The 18,606-nt window shown below is 39.1% G+C and overlaps 1 protein-coding gene across 25 annotated transcripts in view; it reads right to left on the bottom strand.

Annotated features, from left to right (window-relative positions):
- fnbp1b (formin binding protein 1b) overlaps positions 1-18,606 on the bottom strand; it is a 59,080-nt gene that overhangs the window by 26,840 nt on the left and 13,634 nt on the right. For 17 of the 25 annotated variants that reach the window (XM_086052874.1, XM_086052867.1, XM_086052871.1 and 14 more), the window contains exons 2-7: positions 15,055-15,170; positions 10,406-10,462; positions 10,178-10,325; positions 4,050-4,112; positions 2,162-2,266; positions 950-964 (exon numbers count right to left, since the gene is read on the bottom strand). In XM_086052874.1, coding sequence (XP_085909000.1) covers positions 950-964; positions 2,162-2,266; positions 4,050-4,112; positions 10,178-10,325; positions 10,406-10,462; positions 15,055-15,170 — 504 coding nt within the window. Of the gene's footprint in view, positions 1-949; positions 965-2,161; positions 2,267-4,049; positions 4,113-10,177; positions 10,326-10,405; positions 10,463-15,054; positions 15,171-16,817; positions 17,081-18,606 lie in introns of those variants that run through there. The other 8 variants (XM_086052869.1, XM_086052876.1, XM_086052879.1 and 5 more) reach the window with 2 other exon arrangements.

The raw sequence follows: 18,606 nt of genomic DNA, 5'->3' as shown, positions 1-18,606 counted from the left end.
TTTGAATATCACTATAGTCAACATCCATATCACATCTCGCATGTATTTCAAATATCATGCATCCCTAGATCATACTTCACAGAAGAAAAAAAAATCTGAGCCAGGAAAAGCCCTGCTTTACACATTGAAACTTGTCTCAACAGTCAAAAAGGAGGAGGGGGCTATTTTGTACGGTAGGATTTGAAGTTAATTTGGCTAATTTGACATTCATGATGATCAAGTGCAGCAGGAGCGGCCCTATTAAGTGATCACAGCAGATGGAGACGAGATTATCTCATTAAGACAACATGTGCACTGCCTTTGTGTGTGTGATGCGTATGTGTGCAGCTAAACGAAGAATGTCCGTTTCCTCTTTCCATCACAACTGAGGCCTGCGCAACACAAACTTGACATGACTAAACGATAACAACAATAACAACAAAAAAAGCCTTCTTTAGAACAACTGCTCCTTTTGATACAACGCAGCCTCCAAAGAGTGTGTTTTGGGTGCACTGTATTCCTAATGGGGAACATTTTGAAATCTTGCAGACACACACACACATGGATAAGTAATTGCTGACGTCATATATTCCAGCTGAGGAAGCGCGTCTGATCTAATACCCAAGTGTGGAAGTTACAACCTACACAAAAGGAAGGTGATATGCTAGATGAATCATAAAAAAAAAAAAAATTAAAAAAAGGGCAGATGTCAAAGTGTGAGTGCATGTGTGAGCATGCCGTGCTATGCAAAGTGTGCTTGCACAACACCGTGTGTCGCCATGGAGACCAAATCACATCCTGTCTCTGTTTCCTGACAGCTAACGTGTTATATATGACAGATTGCGGTTCAAACCGACCCTTTTCGAGATTTTTTGCAACACGTAAAAAGTAAATAAAAAAACGACAAAGTGAGGCAAGCCACGGACGTCCAGACACACACGGGGAACCGCCTCATGTCCACCGCACCTACCTTGAGGGAACTTCGCTTCAAGGCGAGGCATTAAGAAAGTAATATACAAACACATAAACACAAAAGAAGGATGGTTAGGCCTGCTACAGCTGAACAAAATGTTGCTGTAGATCCTATATATATATATATATATATATATATATATATATATATATATATATATATTCACATATTCATACACATACATATATGTGTATATACATATATGTATAGATATATACATATATATACATATACATATATATACACATATATATATATATACATATACATATATATACACATATATATATACATATACATATATATACACATATATATATATATATATATACATATACATATATATATATATATATATATATATATATATATATATATATATATACATATACATATATATACATATATATATGTATACACACATACATATACAGTATACATATGTATACACATACATATACAGTATGTATAAGGACCAACTCAAAATCCTACCGCCAACTGAAAATAACGGTGCTGACGAACGTTTCCGCTGCCCGGATGATAGCGTATATGCGGACCTATATTTTCTGCTACAACCATTCGATCAGTAATGTGGATTCCCGTCCAGGTGCTAACATGCATTCCTTATTTGGGGCAACTATGTTCAGAAAAAAAAATAAAAAAACAATGCGGCCCGATAGCAAATGGCCAAGACCAATGGTTGGAGACCACTGCTGTTGAGTGCTATTGTTCTTACATATTAAAAAAAAAAAAAAAAGATCTAGCATACTGATGCATTTTTTGGACTTCACACACGGTCGATTGCCTTTGCAGGACAAATTATATGATGTTATTTTGGCTATGTGACAGTGGTCATGGTGTGGCTCCCTTGTGCGCTAATTAATTATGTGTGATGCACGAGGCTTGTACAGTGCGCTTCCATAAATGCCTCCACTGTGTACAAGGGACAACATAGCTCTTGTTCCGCCAGGCCCGCTTGCTCAGGGCTCTTTTTCCCGCCTCTGAGTGTCGAAGCTGTTTGTGTCCATTGAGCAGAAAGGCTCTTTATTTCCTATCTTGTATTTGCATAATAATCGGGCCCAAACTGTGTCAACTCTTGAGCCTGACACCCCTGCTACAGAGGGTAGTTTGAGGACTCTTTGGATTGGATGTCAAAACAGGAAGTGGAGAGTCAAAGGAGGATGGCGGGGTGATGGCGTTTTAGCTTACCTTTTCCACGTCGGCCTTTGTCACGTTGATGTCAGCGTCCATCTTGTCAAAGTACTGCTGTGCTTTGTCGGCCTCTTTGCAATCCCGCTCAAACTTCCTTTTACACTGACCAAAAAAAGCAAACAGGAGGAAATCCAGATTATTTATCGCCGCATTTACAGATACGAGACTTCCACAAACAATGATAACAAACAAAAAAAAGCTAAGAAAATCATAATGACATGTTGTAAAGTCAAATAAATTCTTAAAGATAAAGTAATGTAAAACAGTCAAATGTTCTGCCTGTAATACATAAGCATTAAAGTTTGAAAATAAAAGTATGTATTTTCAAATCAATCGTCCAATTAATCTGTAATCTGAATTTCATTCTGCCAAATACTAGAATCGGCATGGCTCGGGCCCCACTTTTAATATTGCGAAAAAAAACAATTTGCCGATGCCGAACCGGGGTTCTGTGAAAACTAACAATTCAATTTCTAGGCAGGATTAATACAACACAGCGCCTAGGCGAACATTATAATTAGCGTGATAATGTGTACACAAAGCCATCATGTAATGTGTTTAATATGCAATGCGGGTCACGTTACGAAACAATGACAAAGTTGGCAGGCTATGGATTAAACATACGTCCATTGTGGCGTTTTGTGTGCGCAAAAACAAGCATTCATCCAACCCTGTCGACCCACCCCTCCTCCCGAACAACAATCAGGAGTTTGTCGGGGGCCCGCGTGCACTGTGAACTCTGCCTATCAGCCTCACAAAGAGATCATTGAACGCAGTCGTGCTCATTCTGGGGAGGGGGTGGTGTGGAGGCACAGATAAGGCCTGGAGTTCTGCGCAAACTCGTCACTAAAACAAATAGATGAGACACGGCCTCATCTGCTCTAATGTAGTTTGTCACACTCAACCGTGACAGCGCTGGAATGACTACATGGTCAAATAAGTATAGTAAAGTGGAGCACATTTCCAAATGAATTGAAGTTTTGAATTGTGACAATATTTGTCAAAAAAGAAAAATGTGTGTGCGCTTTTTAACTTTTTTAATTTTTTATTTTTTTTAAATCGGCACTGTCCTGTGCAAAACATTTCCGGGTATGTCCATTTTTTTTCAATTTTCTTATTTTTACATGAATGATGTTTGTGAGTTACAGACAATCGCATTTACGTGAAAATTATTTTTTTTTCCCCAAAATTGGACATAAGTGTTTTTCACAGGACAGCGACGAAATGATAAAAACTAGGAAGACTATTATAAAATGTATCAAATTTAAAGATAATTTCGAAGCTTGAATTTGAGCTTCATTATAAAATAATTGAATAAAATATAAAATATAAATATTTATATATTTATATTTTATCTAAATATATATAATATTTATAAAATAAAATAAAATGTTACATTTTAATTGAAATTAGAAAATATTTATTACAGTTTAAATACATTTTTAATCATATACAAGAATGTAAAGTTAAAGAAGACAGCATGTATTAATAATTTCAGTTAAATTGTGTTCTCTAATGTCAAATATACAGTATGTATTTCTATGTATGCATTATAACAATTTAACATTAAGAATACATTCATGTAAAAAAAGACATTTTAAATTAAATTATAAAATACTAATAGAAAAATGATATTTAAAAAAAATTTAAACAATTTTAAATTAAAAAAAAAAACTTTTTCAAGAGCTATTGTCCAGTTTTACAAAATATATTTTTATAGTCAACCTTAGTTTTTGCCAATCATTTTTCTTTCAGTTCTATGCTCATCATCACAATGTTGCCCTTTTGGCTTGCCACCCTTGCAGAGTTTATTAAAAGCAAACCCAAAGCAAACGGCAACAGCCCAGACTCCCAAACTACTGCAGAAGCGGTTGACATCACTCACCGACTCCAGCTGTTTCCATGAGCTCTCGATGTGCTGCTGTGCTTTGCGGCCGTCATGGAAGTGCTGTTGGAAGACATACAAACACAAGTTTCATTCACATGCATACACCACCGTCTTTTGACATAATGAGGATAATGGCTTGTGATCAATATTAATCATGTGATAATGGCTCAGCAGGAGCAAAAGTAGGGTAAGTAGATATAAGTGTAAGTACAGTGGATCCATAAATGTACCGTACGTATACGACCTCATTCCACTTTAGCTTAATGAGAGATTTGCAGCAGCTCCAGCAGATGGCTACAAGTCAGCTTGATTCGACAGCAGCCAGATTGTGAAGCCATATTTTTGCTAATGTTTTGCAGAACTTTGGCGACTGTTTTGCGAATGCTTTAGGATTATGTCGAGATTGACGTTCTGATTGTTTTGCAGATTTCTTTGACATTTTATTTGGTTATAAGATTGTTTTCCGTATTTCGGTTTGTGATTGTTATACCATTGCTTTGCAGTACTTTGGTGAATGTTTTGAAATTATTTTGTGAGTTTGTTTGTTTTGAGGATTTGTTTGCAATTGTATGATTATTGTGCAAAAACTGTGACTAGTATTTAAAAAGGAATGTTTTTGTAACTGAGGATGTCTCAATTGTTTGCTTGCAATTTTTTGCCGGTTATTTAGCAATTGTCTTTACTAATATTTTTGTAAATATTTTGTGAATCTTATTGTTTTATGAAATTTTAGCTAAGGTCTTTTGAAACATTTTTTGATTGTTATGCAGTTGTTGTGCAGTATCATAAAATGTTTTGAGTTGCAAATTGCTGCGCAATTGCTTCATAAATGTTTTATTTTGCAATCTTTTGGCTAGTGATTTATTATTCTTTTGTTTGTTTTGTAGTTGTTTTGTGCCATTGTGAATGTTTCACAATTTCTTATGCTACTGTTTTACTGTATTTTGGAATGTTTTGTGAATGCTTTGCGCTCGTTTTGAACATGTCTTGTGATCTTTGTGATCGGTGATCTTGCAACTCTTTGCAATTTGTATTTTGTGATGCATGTAGATTCAAACAATATGATGAAGACGTTGTATTTACACGGCTAGTTTACCATATATCGTAATAGTCACACTTCCCTTTTCCCAAGGTTTCTAGGGAAGCTGGTTAAAATAAGGAAGTGCTTGAGTGTTTCAGAGGAAGTACTCTAATGTATCACGGAGCCCCGGGAGTCCTGTCATGTGCATGAAATGTGTAAAATGTCTCTTTTTTTTCTGCTGCACAGCCTTCACATTTCTGTTCTAACAGGTCTAATCGACAGATACCAAGATGACAAAGCAGTGTTGGACCGGCTGACTTCATTCCTACAAGTAAATGTTTCCCCATTAGGACACTTGTCGGAAAATATGCGACATCCGGTCCGCTTCCAAGACGGCCATCAACGCGAACAACCTTGCGCTGTAATCACAATGGCCTGAAAACAAATACAGTACATTTTGAACAAAGAAAGGAATTTCAACGGGCCCTGCGGCTCCTTCCAGGTTATCAGACAGGAGCACAGGCATGCGGGAATGCACCACTGCCAACTATCCAGCGTCTGTTTTTTGCTGTGCCGTCCAAGAAAGCTGCGTTCTACTTGTATACGCATGTGTGTCAGGAAAAAGCTTAGCCAAGAGAACGATGGTAAACGAAACAATGTCAAAACATTTTCCAAAATAGATTCTATTGACGTAATGTGAAGGGTTAGGATAGAGGGCCATGGTTATTAAGACTAGGCATAGGCCAGTTACCGGTTTCCAGATATATTAGATTTTGAAAAAAACACGGTTTCACGTTGTAAACAATGAAAGATTGTTTGTATTTGTATTTTTTTATAAATTTTTTGTATAAATCTTCAGTCCACACAAGTGACATTAACTTTCCTCCTCCTGTTATTGGTGCGAGCCGTCAATGATGGTACCGTGGCTTGGTAGTAGAAGGATATCATATTTACGAGAGCGCCACTGAACTTTGACATTGAAGTCAATGTTAATGTCAGAGGTGGGCATTCACTGACGGACGCCCGTTTTACTGACAATTGACGAATGACACTTCTTTAAGCAGACTAACTGATGGACGTCCGTTCTGCTGACGTTTTTTTTTTTTTTTTGTGGACCAACAGACTTCTGACAGACTACCTGACGAATTTGACTGACGGACTGATAATTGACCAACTGATAATTAATTACCATTCGTTTAGAAAAATGATGGACTGACGAACGACGGACCAGCAAAATTTAGTAAAATGCTCACCTCTGGTTATATTAATATCAGGCCATCTTGAAATTAAGTTAGTGTGTCTACAATTGGTGAAATAAATACTATAGACTTGCTTTCGAGGCAGATAGCATGGCAAATATCAGCTTGTTTCCGCTCTGACGTTACGTAGCAAAGCAGAGTTTCAGGTTAGGTCAGAGTTAGAGTTAGTTAAAGTACCTGTACATTTAGAGGTCGGACTAGGTTAGGGATAGAGCTGGGGTTAATTAGGGTTAGCGTTAATTAACGCAGGCAAATTTGAGTTTTAGCTCACAATTGCAACACAACGGTCCAACTTGACTTTGTTAACAAAAAGTAAAACCACATTTGCAAAAGTGAGGTCTCACGAAAGTAGGTGCCGATGGTTTGAATCCCCCCCCCCAAAGCACAAATCTGCATACACACTGAAGTTCTAACAAGACTGTCATTCATTGTCATGACGTGTTTCACAGGAATGCACCCCCATACACACACTCCTGCACGATTGTCAGCACACACAATAATCACTGTAAACAGCCACAAATCATAGAAGAAATAAAACAGATAAGGCCGATAAGAGCAAGGAATTTACACAGACTCAAAAAGATCTGTTGATGAAAGGCCCCCAAGCCATATTTCTGCCTACTGCACTACCTACAGTACTAGTCTTAAATGGCTCTCTTCCACTTGGTATTGGTCTTGTTCTTGACTCTGGGTCACATTTCCTAGATCTCGGTTTATTGCTCCTCATGACTTGGATTCACATTTGGTCCTGTTCTTTATTCAGGCTTAGTCTTGCTCTGGACTCAGTCTAACATTTTCTCTTAGTTTGGTCTTCCCCTGCCTTGGTCTTGTTCTTGACTAGGTGTAACATTTTCTTGGCCTTGGTTTTAGTTTTGACTGTCTCATATTGCTTTGCTCTTGTTCTTAACATGGTTTCACATTTCCTCGGTCTTGATCTTCAAATGGTTTTTCATCTGCCTTTGTCTTGCATTTCCTTGGTCTTGATCTTGATTCGTCTCACACTGCCTTGGTCTTATTCTCTGCTCTGCCTTACATTTCCCTGTCTTGGTCTTTACTCTGTTGATCTTGACACTGCCACACATTACCTTGGTCTTCTTCTCAGCTCATTCTTACCATTGTCTTGATCTTGTTATTAACTCTGTCTCACATTCCCTCTGCCTTACATTTCCTTTGTCTTGTTCTTGACATGGTCATGACTCCTAACAGTTCCTTAGTCCAAGTCTTGGTCTTGACTTGCTTTATGTGTTCTTGACTGCATTGCTATTCTTAGTCTATGGTTGCGTCAGACTCCTTTGCCTTTGACACAAGGGCCAGCATCCACAGCACGAACCTGAAGACTTCTTACACACATACACTGTGGTTTTCAGCTGACTTTTGGCCAAACACTTGCTTCCCAACTGTCGGACGAATGAGATGAAATATTTTTCATTTGCTTCCAACTGGTTGAGCGCATTCAGGACTGCGGCTTCAAGTGCACATATAAAACACAAAGGGCGCTAGACGCCAAGTACCGTTAAAGTAGTACACGCTGGTGCTTTAGTCATTAATGGAGATGACACCTAAGCCTGAGATCAGCGGCCTGTTTGCTGACTGAACACCTTATAATCATTACTCAGCACAATCACAATCACAAGCCCGTCTCCTCATCCCACAGGGAAAGCGGGGAAACACTGTATTGTGCAGCAAAGCCAAACTCTTCTGGGATTGTTTCATTCTAAGCTAATTAAATATGCTTGCATAACTAGCCTGAATACTAAAATCCAGGCTGTGATGTGGTGAAAGCAATCTGAAAATCCCAACATTCTGGGCCTCACCTTGGACGCTACCTCCAGCTGAGCTTAGCCAGAGGGTACACAAACAGTGAAGGGCAGGTGGGCGCGTTACGCAAAACTTAAGCCTTGTGAGATACTCACAAGTGAATGCACCTGTCAAATCATATCAAAAGAAGAAGAATCTGACTCAAGTTGGACCTGGATCTCTACTTTAGCTTATTCTGAAGAATACTGCATACATTTTTCCCAAAATATGAAGAATTAGGATTGAGAGGCTTTGTACAAAAGAGTTCTGCAATTGGTCTAAAAATGACTGAACGGTTGTGGTCCTTAAATAAATGCTAATAAAATAAACCCAGTAGGGCTCCAAGGTCTACAAACTAAGGCCAATTAGTGGAGCCAAGAGTTCGAAGCAAACACGGTGAAGCAGCATTTAGCTGTTAAATTGCATGTAAATGGATGAGCTGCAATCAGAAGTGAAGTCAGCCCCAAAGTGAATGTTTTCAAATCAAGGTTAAAAACTATGCTTTGTTCTCCATATCTATGATTCATATCTTTTAAAGCATTTAAAAAAAAAAATCAAAAAATGTTTTTCTTGCACTGTGCATTCTTTTTGTAATGTTAGTAAGCTGGTTATTATTTCTTGACTTTGTGTTTAAGATCCTTATCTCAGTGCATTTTGTGGGAGCATTTTGGTGTATTTTGCATTTTGGTGTATTTTAGTGTATTTTACCAATTTGACCTGTAATGTAACAGGAGGATTTTTGGAGCCTTTATTGGTGCAGTTTAGCAAACAGTATTTAAAGGAATTTAAGGGGTCACATTGATCCGCAACGTAACAAGAGGTTTGAATTGTGTCTAACTTTATTTATTTTTATTTTTTTTTGGTGCATTGTAAAATTGGATATTTTGACCCGCAACATAACAGGAGCCTCTTGTTTTAGTGCCTTTTTTAAAGCACGTTTGTGCATTCTTCGTTCATTAAATGTAACGTTAAAGAGTCAATTTGACCCGCAATATAAAAGGAGAGTTGAATGAACCAAAGCAGTGAAAAAAGCTGTGGGAAAATCCCCACAAGTGTCACTCTGCATAGGCTCCAAAATGTGAACAGTGGACAGAACGCTCCAGATCAAATCCAGCCAAAAGAGCAGGAAAAGGACTGGTGGAGGGGGCTTCACAAAAGCTTAGATAACCACCCTCCCCCCAACCCCTTTCCCCCCTATGGAACACCATGAACAAAGTGTCAAATAAAAACTGATCGCTAGCCGTGTCCCTGGGCAACATGTCAACAGTGAACATAGATTTAAAAAAAGGGTCAGTGTTGCTTTGAAAAAGAGCCTCTGCTTTGGCTTTTTTTCCACTCCAATTCCCTCAGCTGGGGGCTTCCGTGATACCAGAGTCCTCTGTGACTTTTTTTTTCATTTTCCAGCTGGTCACATTTTGCCTAATAAGCGCACACACGATAGTAATGACAGTCATGAGCTGTCGGTCCGCAACTCCATTGTATATCTTATTTTCTCTAAAATGCCTTCAAAGTCAGCGAAGGCTTTGAGAGACACTATAGTCAAGACACGTTCCGCACTTGTGGGCGAGCCTCTGGGTGAAGCTATATTTACTCGAGCATGACCTCAGCGCAGGGTGAGTGAAGCGTGCTCACAAAATGGGCTGCTTCATTCTGTGTTGGAAAAGAGGCTCTGCTTTCCCTTTTAACCCTCCTGTTGGGATTGTTCTTTGGTACGCCAGAACCTGCAGCATGTTCATTAATCCCAAAATAAACCCTAAATGAATACACCACAACACCATGACTAAATATTTAGTAAACATTTGAATCAAGTTGGGTTTATTTTTTTCTCTTTTTTGTGAATACAGAAAAAACGCATTTTCCCTTTGCAGCCTCTTGTATTAATATTTTTAATGTGAAAAAGAGGATTGACAGCTATATGATGCCATCAGGAAATAAGACGGTCAGAAAAAAATGTGACTTCCTTTTTAATCTGTTCTCTTCAATAAAACTAGCCACCTACAAAGCCGGCATCAAGGTGTGCGCAAGTATTCCTCAAAAGGACGACTCACCGTCTTCCTCTCAGTCTTGAGATCCTGCAGATAGCGCGAAAGCTCTGTGATGATCTGCGACGTCAGGTTCTCAGCAATCACCTCGTGTTGCCCGGCGTAGTCGTTGAGTTCATTGAGCGTAGTCAGGAACGCCCTGCAGAACGTGTACCTGAACAAACGTCGCAATGTTGACATTTCATTCAAGGGAGAAAACATGTATACATTCACCATGTGGGTCTCGTAGCTTACTTGCTCTCCTCATCTTCCCGCGAGTTCTTCTTCGGTTGATACTTCTTCGATAAATTCCTGTGAGAGCCAAAGAGTCATTTAATCTTATATGTTAGGCATATGAATAATTATTACCATTTACGGATGCTTACATATACCGATGCTACAATAACACAACGGTGTTGTGATTCCAAGCAGCAGTTTCCAGAAATGATGGACACTAGCAGTGTTTTTTTATTTTATGATAATGTTAATACCATTTAAAACTTACAAAGTGAATGGCCTTGAAAAAATTGTTGGTTTTTTTCACAGAAATCCAAGATTTCCAAAGATTTTTCAATTTTGCTTGGAAAATAAGCAAATAAGAATGACATTATTCAAAACATTTTTTTCATCAACTTTTTCTCCCAAACATGATCATACATTAAATTCTACAAAATAAGTGTTATTTTTTTCTCTCTACAGATATTGTGAAAATAAGTGCTTGGTCTTGCGAAAAAAATCCCCCAATTGTCAAAACATGCATGTAAACACAACCCTCATTGAATAAACAATGTTTAACAATTTAACATCATACAATGATGCATCAAACTGCATGAATTGCACCCGAACTTTTTGTACTTCGTACAACATCAACAATAATAAAGTCATTATTTAAAACGGTACGGTAATTGTACAAGACTATAGTAGAAATAAGTGAACAATTCCCAGACTACTTTTACAATAACAAACTCATAAAAAAATAAATAAATAAATAAAAAAGATAGCGGTAATCATGCCCCCCTCAAGGACCCTCCCAACCACCGTGCGCTGACGCCGCCAGCAGGGGAGCTTGATACCACTTTGGCGGTGCCACAAAAATGCTCCAAATCTGCCATCCATGCTTCATCCATTGACAGAATGTAAGAAATGTGAGTATAGCCAATCAGAATATGACAGTCCGGAAGGGAACGTACTGGCATCTGAAGTAGACCACGGACTCAACCGTAGAGCGCCTTTGAGCCTCTATCCCCCCCGTGACAGACCGTGAGAATACTTAACAAGACAGAAATATGGAGGAAAAATATGGTCAAAATCCCACAACACATTATGTGTTGGGCAAACGGGGCTGCGGTGGCTGCCGGGAACATAGCATAAACATAGCCAGTCTTTAATGGGAGCAGTGCAAATCAGCCAGTACGCGTTTTAAGAGTAGGAAAACTGTTAAAAATGATGGCTTGTTTAAAAAAAAAAAAAAATATATATATATATATATATATATATATATATATATATCGTCAGAAATTAACTCAATTTAATCGATAAAACCTCTACAATGCCGCCATCTATTTGGTAGATACTGGAGACCATAAGTGACTGCTGTTATTATGTTTGTTTGACACAGCCCTTGTGGAACTGCCAGAGCGTGTATCCAGTCAATTCCGAAGATTGCTCTCCGCCCCGGCTACGACATCTCCATCCTTCTCGTCGGGTCATAAATCATCGGCCCAACCCCTCCCAGTCTCCGAGCCCCGGGGGAGGTCAAACGCGGAGCCAGTCACCAGAAACAAACATGCGCAAACATGCTTTTCTAACGCCCACTTGTTGTGACTCGGGCTGAGTGGCACGAGACGCGAAGACGGATGCTACGTACCTACTCTGTCACAAACGCATAAATGGCCTTTGGGATAGATTCACATGCAGAACAGAATAATATCGTAATTTCACAAGAATAAAGTCATAAAAATTCAAGAATAAAACTGATTTCATCAGAAGTAAGTTGTCATTTTGCCAGAAAACTTTGTAAATTTATCAGGGTAAAATTTTAATTTTAAATAGATTCGTAATTTTACCAGACTACTATTGCAATTTTACTACATTGAGTCCTTATTTCACCAGATTAAATGTCATGGCCGTTTTTTTTGTTGATTTCATTTGGATGCTAGTCAGGTTTTTTTCATGCTTTGTCACATTTAACCTGTGTCATTATTTTCATCTCATGTCCACCGTCGTGTTTTTGTTTCCGCTTGTTCTCGTCAGCCCTGTTTCTTGTGTCAACCAATCAGCTACCTCCAGCCACTCGTCGCATCCAGGTGAGTCTATTATCTCGTCAGTTTGCTTGTATTTAGTTTCACAGTTTCTCATTGTTGCTGTCCTGTCTCACCTTCATGTATTATCTATTATGTTGTTTCTGTCTCTTTATTTACCAGACTAAAATTGTCCTCATTTTATCACAATACAGTTGTATAAAGTCGGAAAATTGCCAGAATAGCGGTGTAATATTATGTAAAAAGTATATTTATGAGAATAAAATGGTAATTTTACTACAATAGAGTAAACCATATTTCTACCAGATTGAAATGATTCTACCAGAATATATTCTCCCAGAATAAAATCACAATCCTACCATATAAAAATCCTTATTTTTACCAGAATAAAACCATAGTTTTCTCAGAATTGAAGTTGTTGAAGTTGAAGTCGTTGGTAACAAAAATCATACATTTACGAGAATAAACTCATTACTTCACCAGAATAAAATCATTATCTTACCATATTAAAGTCTTTATTTTACCAAAATAAAATAATTATTTTCAGAGAAGGGAGGCCAGTGCTTGACTGGAGACTGATCCAGTTCAGCCGCAACCCAAATGAGGATAAATGGGGAGGATAAGAAAACGAAAAGATGAATGGACATTGGAGTTACCACTTAACTGCATTGGAAGGGAAAATATGCATCAATAATAAATAATAAGCAAAAAAAAAAAAAAAAAAAAAACCCATGTGTCTGTACTCCATCCTGCTTAATCTGCCTTTATCCCCGGTGCCTCTCTTGCACTGTTGCTAGGCAGATTTAACCATCCTAGTCTCCCCCACCAAGCCCCACTTCTTTTCTTGACCTTGTCTAATTATAGCACCCAGGTCGCCATTCAGTCATTCCAGGCCAGATGTCACGTGTCAAAATTGCTTGGGTCCACTCACCTATTTCATGTACTTAAGGAAACGTGTTGAAAAAAGGTAACAGACCTTATTGTCACTGTGCCACTGTGGCTTATGTTGGACTGGAATTTCTGGGGGGAGGAGGAGGCATTAATGTATTGCCTGGACCAGAGCATTGTGCATGTTTACACCAATGCAATTGGAAGAGGATTAGATGTGGATTAGTGCAGCGTGTGTGGTTGCTATGGGAGGGAACAGACATACTTCAGGTGGTGTACATAGGAGGTGTTACTATTGTTTAGTATTGTTGTTAGCAGCTAATCGTCTGTAACTGCAAATGTATTGTTGGAAAATATATATTTACAAAAGAATGCTTGGGGCCGCTGTTTAAAGAAAAAAAATTAGGAAGAGAAAGACAGAGTAAATGCAAGAATTTTAAAAAACATGCAACAAAAAATGTGTAATTTTATCAGAATAAAATGATCAATAAAATAAAAAAATTTAAAAAGAAATCAATAAAATTGTAACTTCACAAGAAAAAAAATGTTGGCTAGTCCGTAAAAAACAGGGATAAGGGGTTAGTCAAAAGCATATTGCCAGTACTCTTTTAAGATGACGAGTGTGTGTGTTGGGGGTGGGGGGTGGGGTAGAGTTTTTTTTTTTTGTAATCCCCCACTATGTTGCGCTGCTCATACACTCATCGCCGAGTGGGGGGCAATGGGGAGGACACTTGTGGTTGGAGGAACGCAAATCTGGGTCAGACCTGGGGGGGGGGCGTACATAACGCTGATACCTACATGTCACCATGGAAACGCAAAAGCACCGCCCTCGCAACCAACACCACGCACTCAAATGACTTTCTCTCGCTAGAAGTCAACAACAGATATTTGTGCATGTGATTTTCCTTCTCTCAACTCAGCATTTTCCCCTTTGAAGGAGATATAACATTGTTGTTTCTAAGAAAAAAACAGGTATCTTAATAACATGTCTGTGGTGTGCTTTAATTAAAATACCCTGAAGGATCATAGAGAAATCAACACCGGCAAATGTAACCCCATCACCGAACTAAACAAATTGCAAATTACCATCAAAATCAGAAACCGCCAAATAACATTTATGCTAAAACACAAATACGCCCATCTACGTCTACAACTTAAAAAAACATCATGGGTTGTTTTTTTTCCTCAAATTTCATGCTGGTTACATGGCAGCTCTGCTTACCTAAAGTGGAATTTTACCAGAACAAAAATTGCAATTTTTTCCCCAGAACAAAGACAGTATTTTCATAAAATAAAAGTGCAATTTTTGGAGATTAAAGTAGTAACTATACCAAAATAAAGCCATGATTGTACCAACATAAAAAGCACAATTTTGCAAGAATCATATCATCCATCACAAACGACTTCTATAGTATCCCCTCAAGCGACTAAGTAAGTGCATTGCATTTGTTACGCATGTAGTCATTGATCCAGCAAATTTGTGATCGCGTGATCGTCTTCTTCGGGTATCCGTAGCAGAAAGATGGCGGTGAGACATTTCGGCATACTGTACTGTGGGGCACCACCCATGTAATATGATTAGCGATTACTAGACCTATTATTATATTTTTTAAAAATTGCACTGATGTGAGAACATATTTTGGGCATAATATTGAAATTATTAGTTGGTTTTTAAAATGAAGGACAATTGAAAAATCAAAACATTCTACACAGTCACTTTAAAGCATTTTAAGTCACTCATGTCAAAGTACTCACCTGATTTGTTTTGCATAGTTGGTTTCGATCTCAGACCGCTCCTTGACAAATTTGGCGTACCGCTCCAGAAACTCGATCCCCCACTGCGTATGTTTCTCCAAGTTGTCAAATTGATCCTGCAGCAAAGACGGAGTGCTCTTTAATGTCATATCAGAGTGTGCTTTCATCAGATAATGCCAAGGATGAAAAATGTGAAAAACACGCTGCATTAAAAATGTATCGTCGGAAGGAGGCCCGCTAACAAACAAATGGAAGCGGACAAGGGTCCTACAGGCCGCTCCAACAAAGTGGAGACTGTGGAATATACTCATTGTGTTGCGTCCGGCGCTAAGACAAATCAAATGGGAGGCTAGCATATGTCAACAAACAAACAGGAACAGTAATTTAACTAGCTTAACGTGTTGCTGTGCCTTAGCACTGAATACAGCCGTGTCAGTCTCAACTTTGCTGTATAGTTTTGCATGGTCCTAATGGAAAACCATTTCAAGTTGCTCATTGGTGGAACAGTATTGTGCTATGGCTAGATATGTCAAAAATAGGCTTTCTAACGTTAGCTTAGCTCTAAACATGGCAGTTTTATTTAATTCCATATTCTCTACTTTGCTGTGCAGTCACATTCTCTACTTTGCTGTGCAGTTTCCCACGGTTCTTGAAGAAAAACCCTGCTAATACAATTACAACGTACAGTGCCGTTTTTAAAATGTGCCTTGGACGAGACAAAATCCACTGATGTACTCACAGCGTTGTCGCTATATTTTTGCAGCGAGAAACATGCTAGATTGGCGTAACTCTGGCGGCTCCCCATCCTGCACATAGTTTGTGATCATATGTAAATGTTATATGCTGTGTGTTCTCCTTTTGTGCAATGTTAGCAGACGTGAGCAGAAAGCCACGCACGGTGTCCAAGTACTTTTGTCCAACGCTGTGAATGGACTGAGTGTTACTGCCTGTCACTACTTTTATTTTGCTAGGTTGAGTGGGTGAAGATGTATATTGTTATGTTAGCTTCCCATGCTAGCCACTGTGACTATTAGAAGTGTGAAGCAGGCATGCTAAACAATCGGCCGCTGTGCAACCACAATGTAAATGTCCACCTTTTTTTCATACCACTTATCTTACTAGGTTTGTGGGTGAGCTGGAGCCTATCCCAGCTGACGAGAGGCGGGAGACTGGACTGTTTGTCAGCGGGTTGCAGGGCATATACACACAAACAAGCACTCACACTTACATTCACACTTATGCACAATTGTGACAAGTTCGACAATGAATCAGAATTCATGATGACTCTGTAACAAAAACATACATTTTTACTTTGAAAGTCCATCAATGTATAGCTGTAGCTTTATAAAGGGCCGTAATGGCCTTCACCGCTGAAAGGGGTGGCCAGACAATAATAGTGCCTTGAGTGAGAGGAGAGTTTCCGGCCGGCATTGTTTGCTTGCTTCAATAGGCAATCAGTCATCAATGAGTCACTCGGCAGACCAGATAACTGGATACTACTTTACAAAGTCCTCTCATTTCAACAGTGGTACTCAAACTCGGGTCAGTGATCCACAGCATTGGGGGTCCGCAGAAATATTTGCAATAAATTGTCGTATTATTTCGTTAGCCTTTTAAAAGTCGTTTTAAATTTACTGTCAACATCAATACGCAAGCTAAACATTTAGTTTTTTTGCTACATCTGTGTAGATTCCCCCAAAATTGCATTGCAATAATCAACACTCCGATCAAATAGACACTCCGCCGCAAATAACTGGTGTTACCCTTTTTTGCAACGGCACCATCGTATCCTGTTTTCCTCCGTAAAGATCCAAAACTCAGCTTAGTCCGAGACAGCATCCATCCACAGGAGCATATCTGAGAAGTAGTTGGGAACTGTGCCCGTCGACTCCCACACGATAATGAGTAATTCCTGATTGTCGGCGAGAGAAATCCGGTAGAGACTGCACTCTCCGAGTCAATGTGAAGCTGCCCGCGGTGTTAATGCTCCATCAGGCGTAAGGTGCAACCGACGGGATAGCGGAGGAGGACAGTGAGGGAGTGGAACAGAAGAAGGGAGGTAGGAACGGAGGAAGGGAGGGAAGAGGGATGGGGCGGGGATTAATACACAGGAAAGGGATTACAATTGAGGGGGGAGTGTTGGCCTTGAACCTCCCATCCCTAAAGGCCTTCACTGGATCACTGTTTTATGATGTTAAAACCAAAATAATAACATTAATATCCCCAATTTGACTCATTTTGGGCTCAGACCATCATGGCAAGAAGAGCCAAACTACCCACTTAAAAGTTTATGAATTATCAATGTCAGTCAGTGAAACTGATTTAAAAAGTGCACAAGCAAACACTCAGTTGAATATTACTTTGTTTACTGTGCATCTCCACATTAACATAGAGACTACCGAAGACGTAGGGAATTGTGAACAATTTAAAATGGTAGCATAAAACCTTCGTGCTTCTGCAATAGAAAGCAAAAAAATGTCAGGAAAGCCTACTAGTACATTTTACCTTTATTTGGGCTTAATCAGAGGCACTTGAAATGATGGCCTGTGTGTGCTGATCTCACTCGCAACCACATTATCTGTTTTGGTTGTTGTCGTTTTTAATTCCGCAAAGATTTTCATGTTAAAAGGTCACATTCTTCGCAAACGAAGTTTTGAAATGATTAATCAACTTTTTTTTGGATAAAAGTTAATGGCATTTGTACAGGGGTGTGTGGACTTTTTATTTACGATGAGTTCTAATGAGTTCATCCGAACGTAATCCTATTTAATAGTTACGATGTCACTGGAATCTGTTGTCTCCAAACGAGTTTTGTGGTGCCACGAAAACAAATAGCAACCACATTTTGTAATAAACATGCAGGTGGCGAAGACCCAGTAAGTCCCACTAACAACGCTGGCAAAGCTTAGCTCCGTCCTGACATACAAAGAACTTAGTCTCTCAATCGAGATGTAATATTTCAACATACTTCCTCGACACCAATTACTACTTTCCTAATATGCAGGGATTTGGGTTGAATAGCGAACTGCAAATGGGTGGGGGTTCACTGTTGCCTGGTATGCACAATACAGCATTTCAGTCTGCATGAATGTTGCTCGATTTAACATTTGTTGACTGCATGTGAAACTTTTCAAAATCACCAATAAAAAAAATCGGACTTCTTTTCTTGTTATTTCAGGACACAGCCACCACTCCCCATGATGTGCGCTCTATTGTGGTAGCCCATGCGGGAAAACAAATACAAGTGCGCAGCTAAACATTTTTTTATTATTCGGGAAATGGAAAGAGTTCGAGCAGGGGGGGGGAACAAAAGGAGCCCCGAGCTAAATATAAGTACAGAAGGCCCATGTGACATAAAGCAAACAAATACGCGGTTGTTCAAGGATCAGCCTGCTGACCCACAGCCCTTCCCAACTGGTGACAGAGATTAGAGTTCATCTAAATGCACCGCACCGCCACCTAATCGCAACTACTGCACGTTATTTAGTCTCCACTACGGATTAGAGCTGCTGATTACAGGCTACCCAGGGAATATTGATCTGATCGAGATAG

This window comes from Filicampus tigris, chromosome 15, assembly GCF_054856515.1.
Source record: "Filicampus tigris isolate MCC_2025a chromosome 15, RoL_Ftig_1.0, whole genome shotgun sequence".
In the NCBI taxonomy this organism is placed as follows: Eukaryota; Metazoa; Chordata; class Actinopteri; order Syngnathiformes; family Syngnathidae; genus Filicampus; species Filicampus tigris.
The sequence above is the reverse complement of the archived record's forward strand: the minus strand, read 5'-3'. Positions and strand labels throughout refer to the sequence as shown.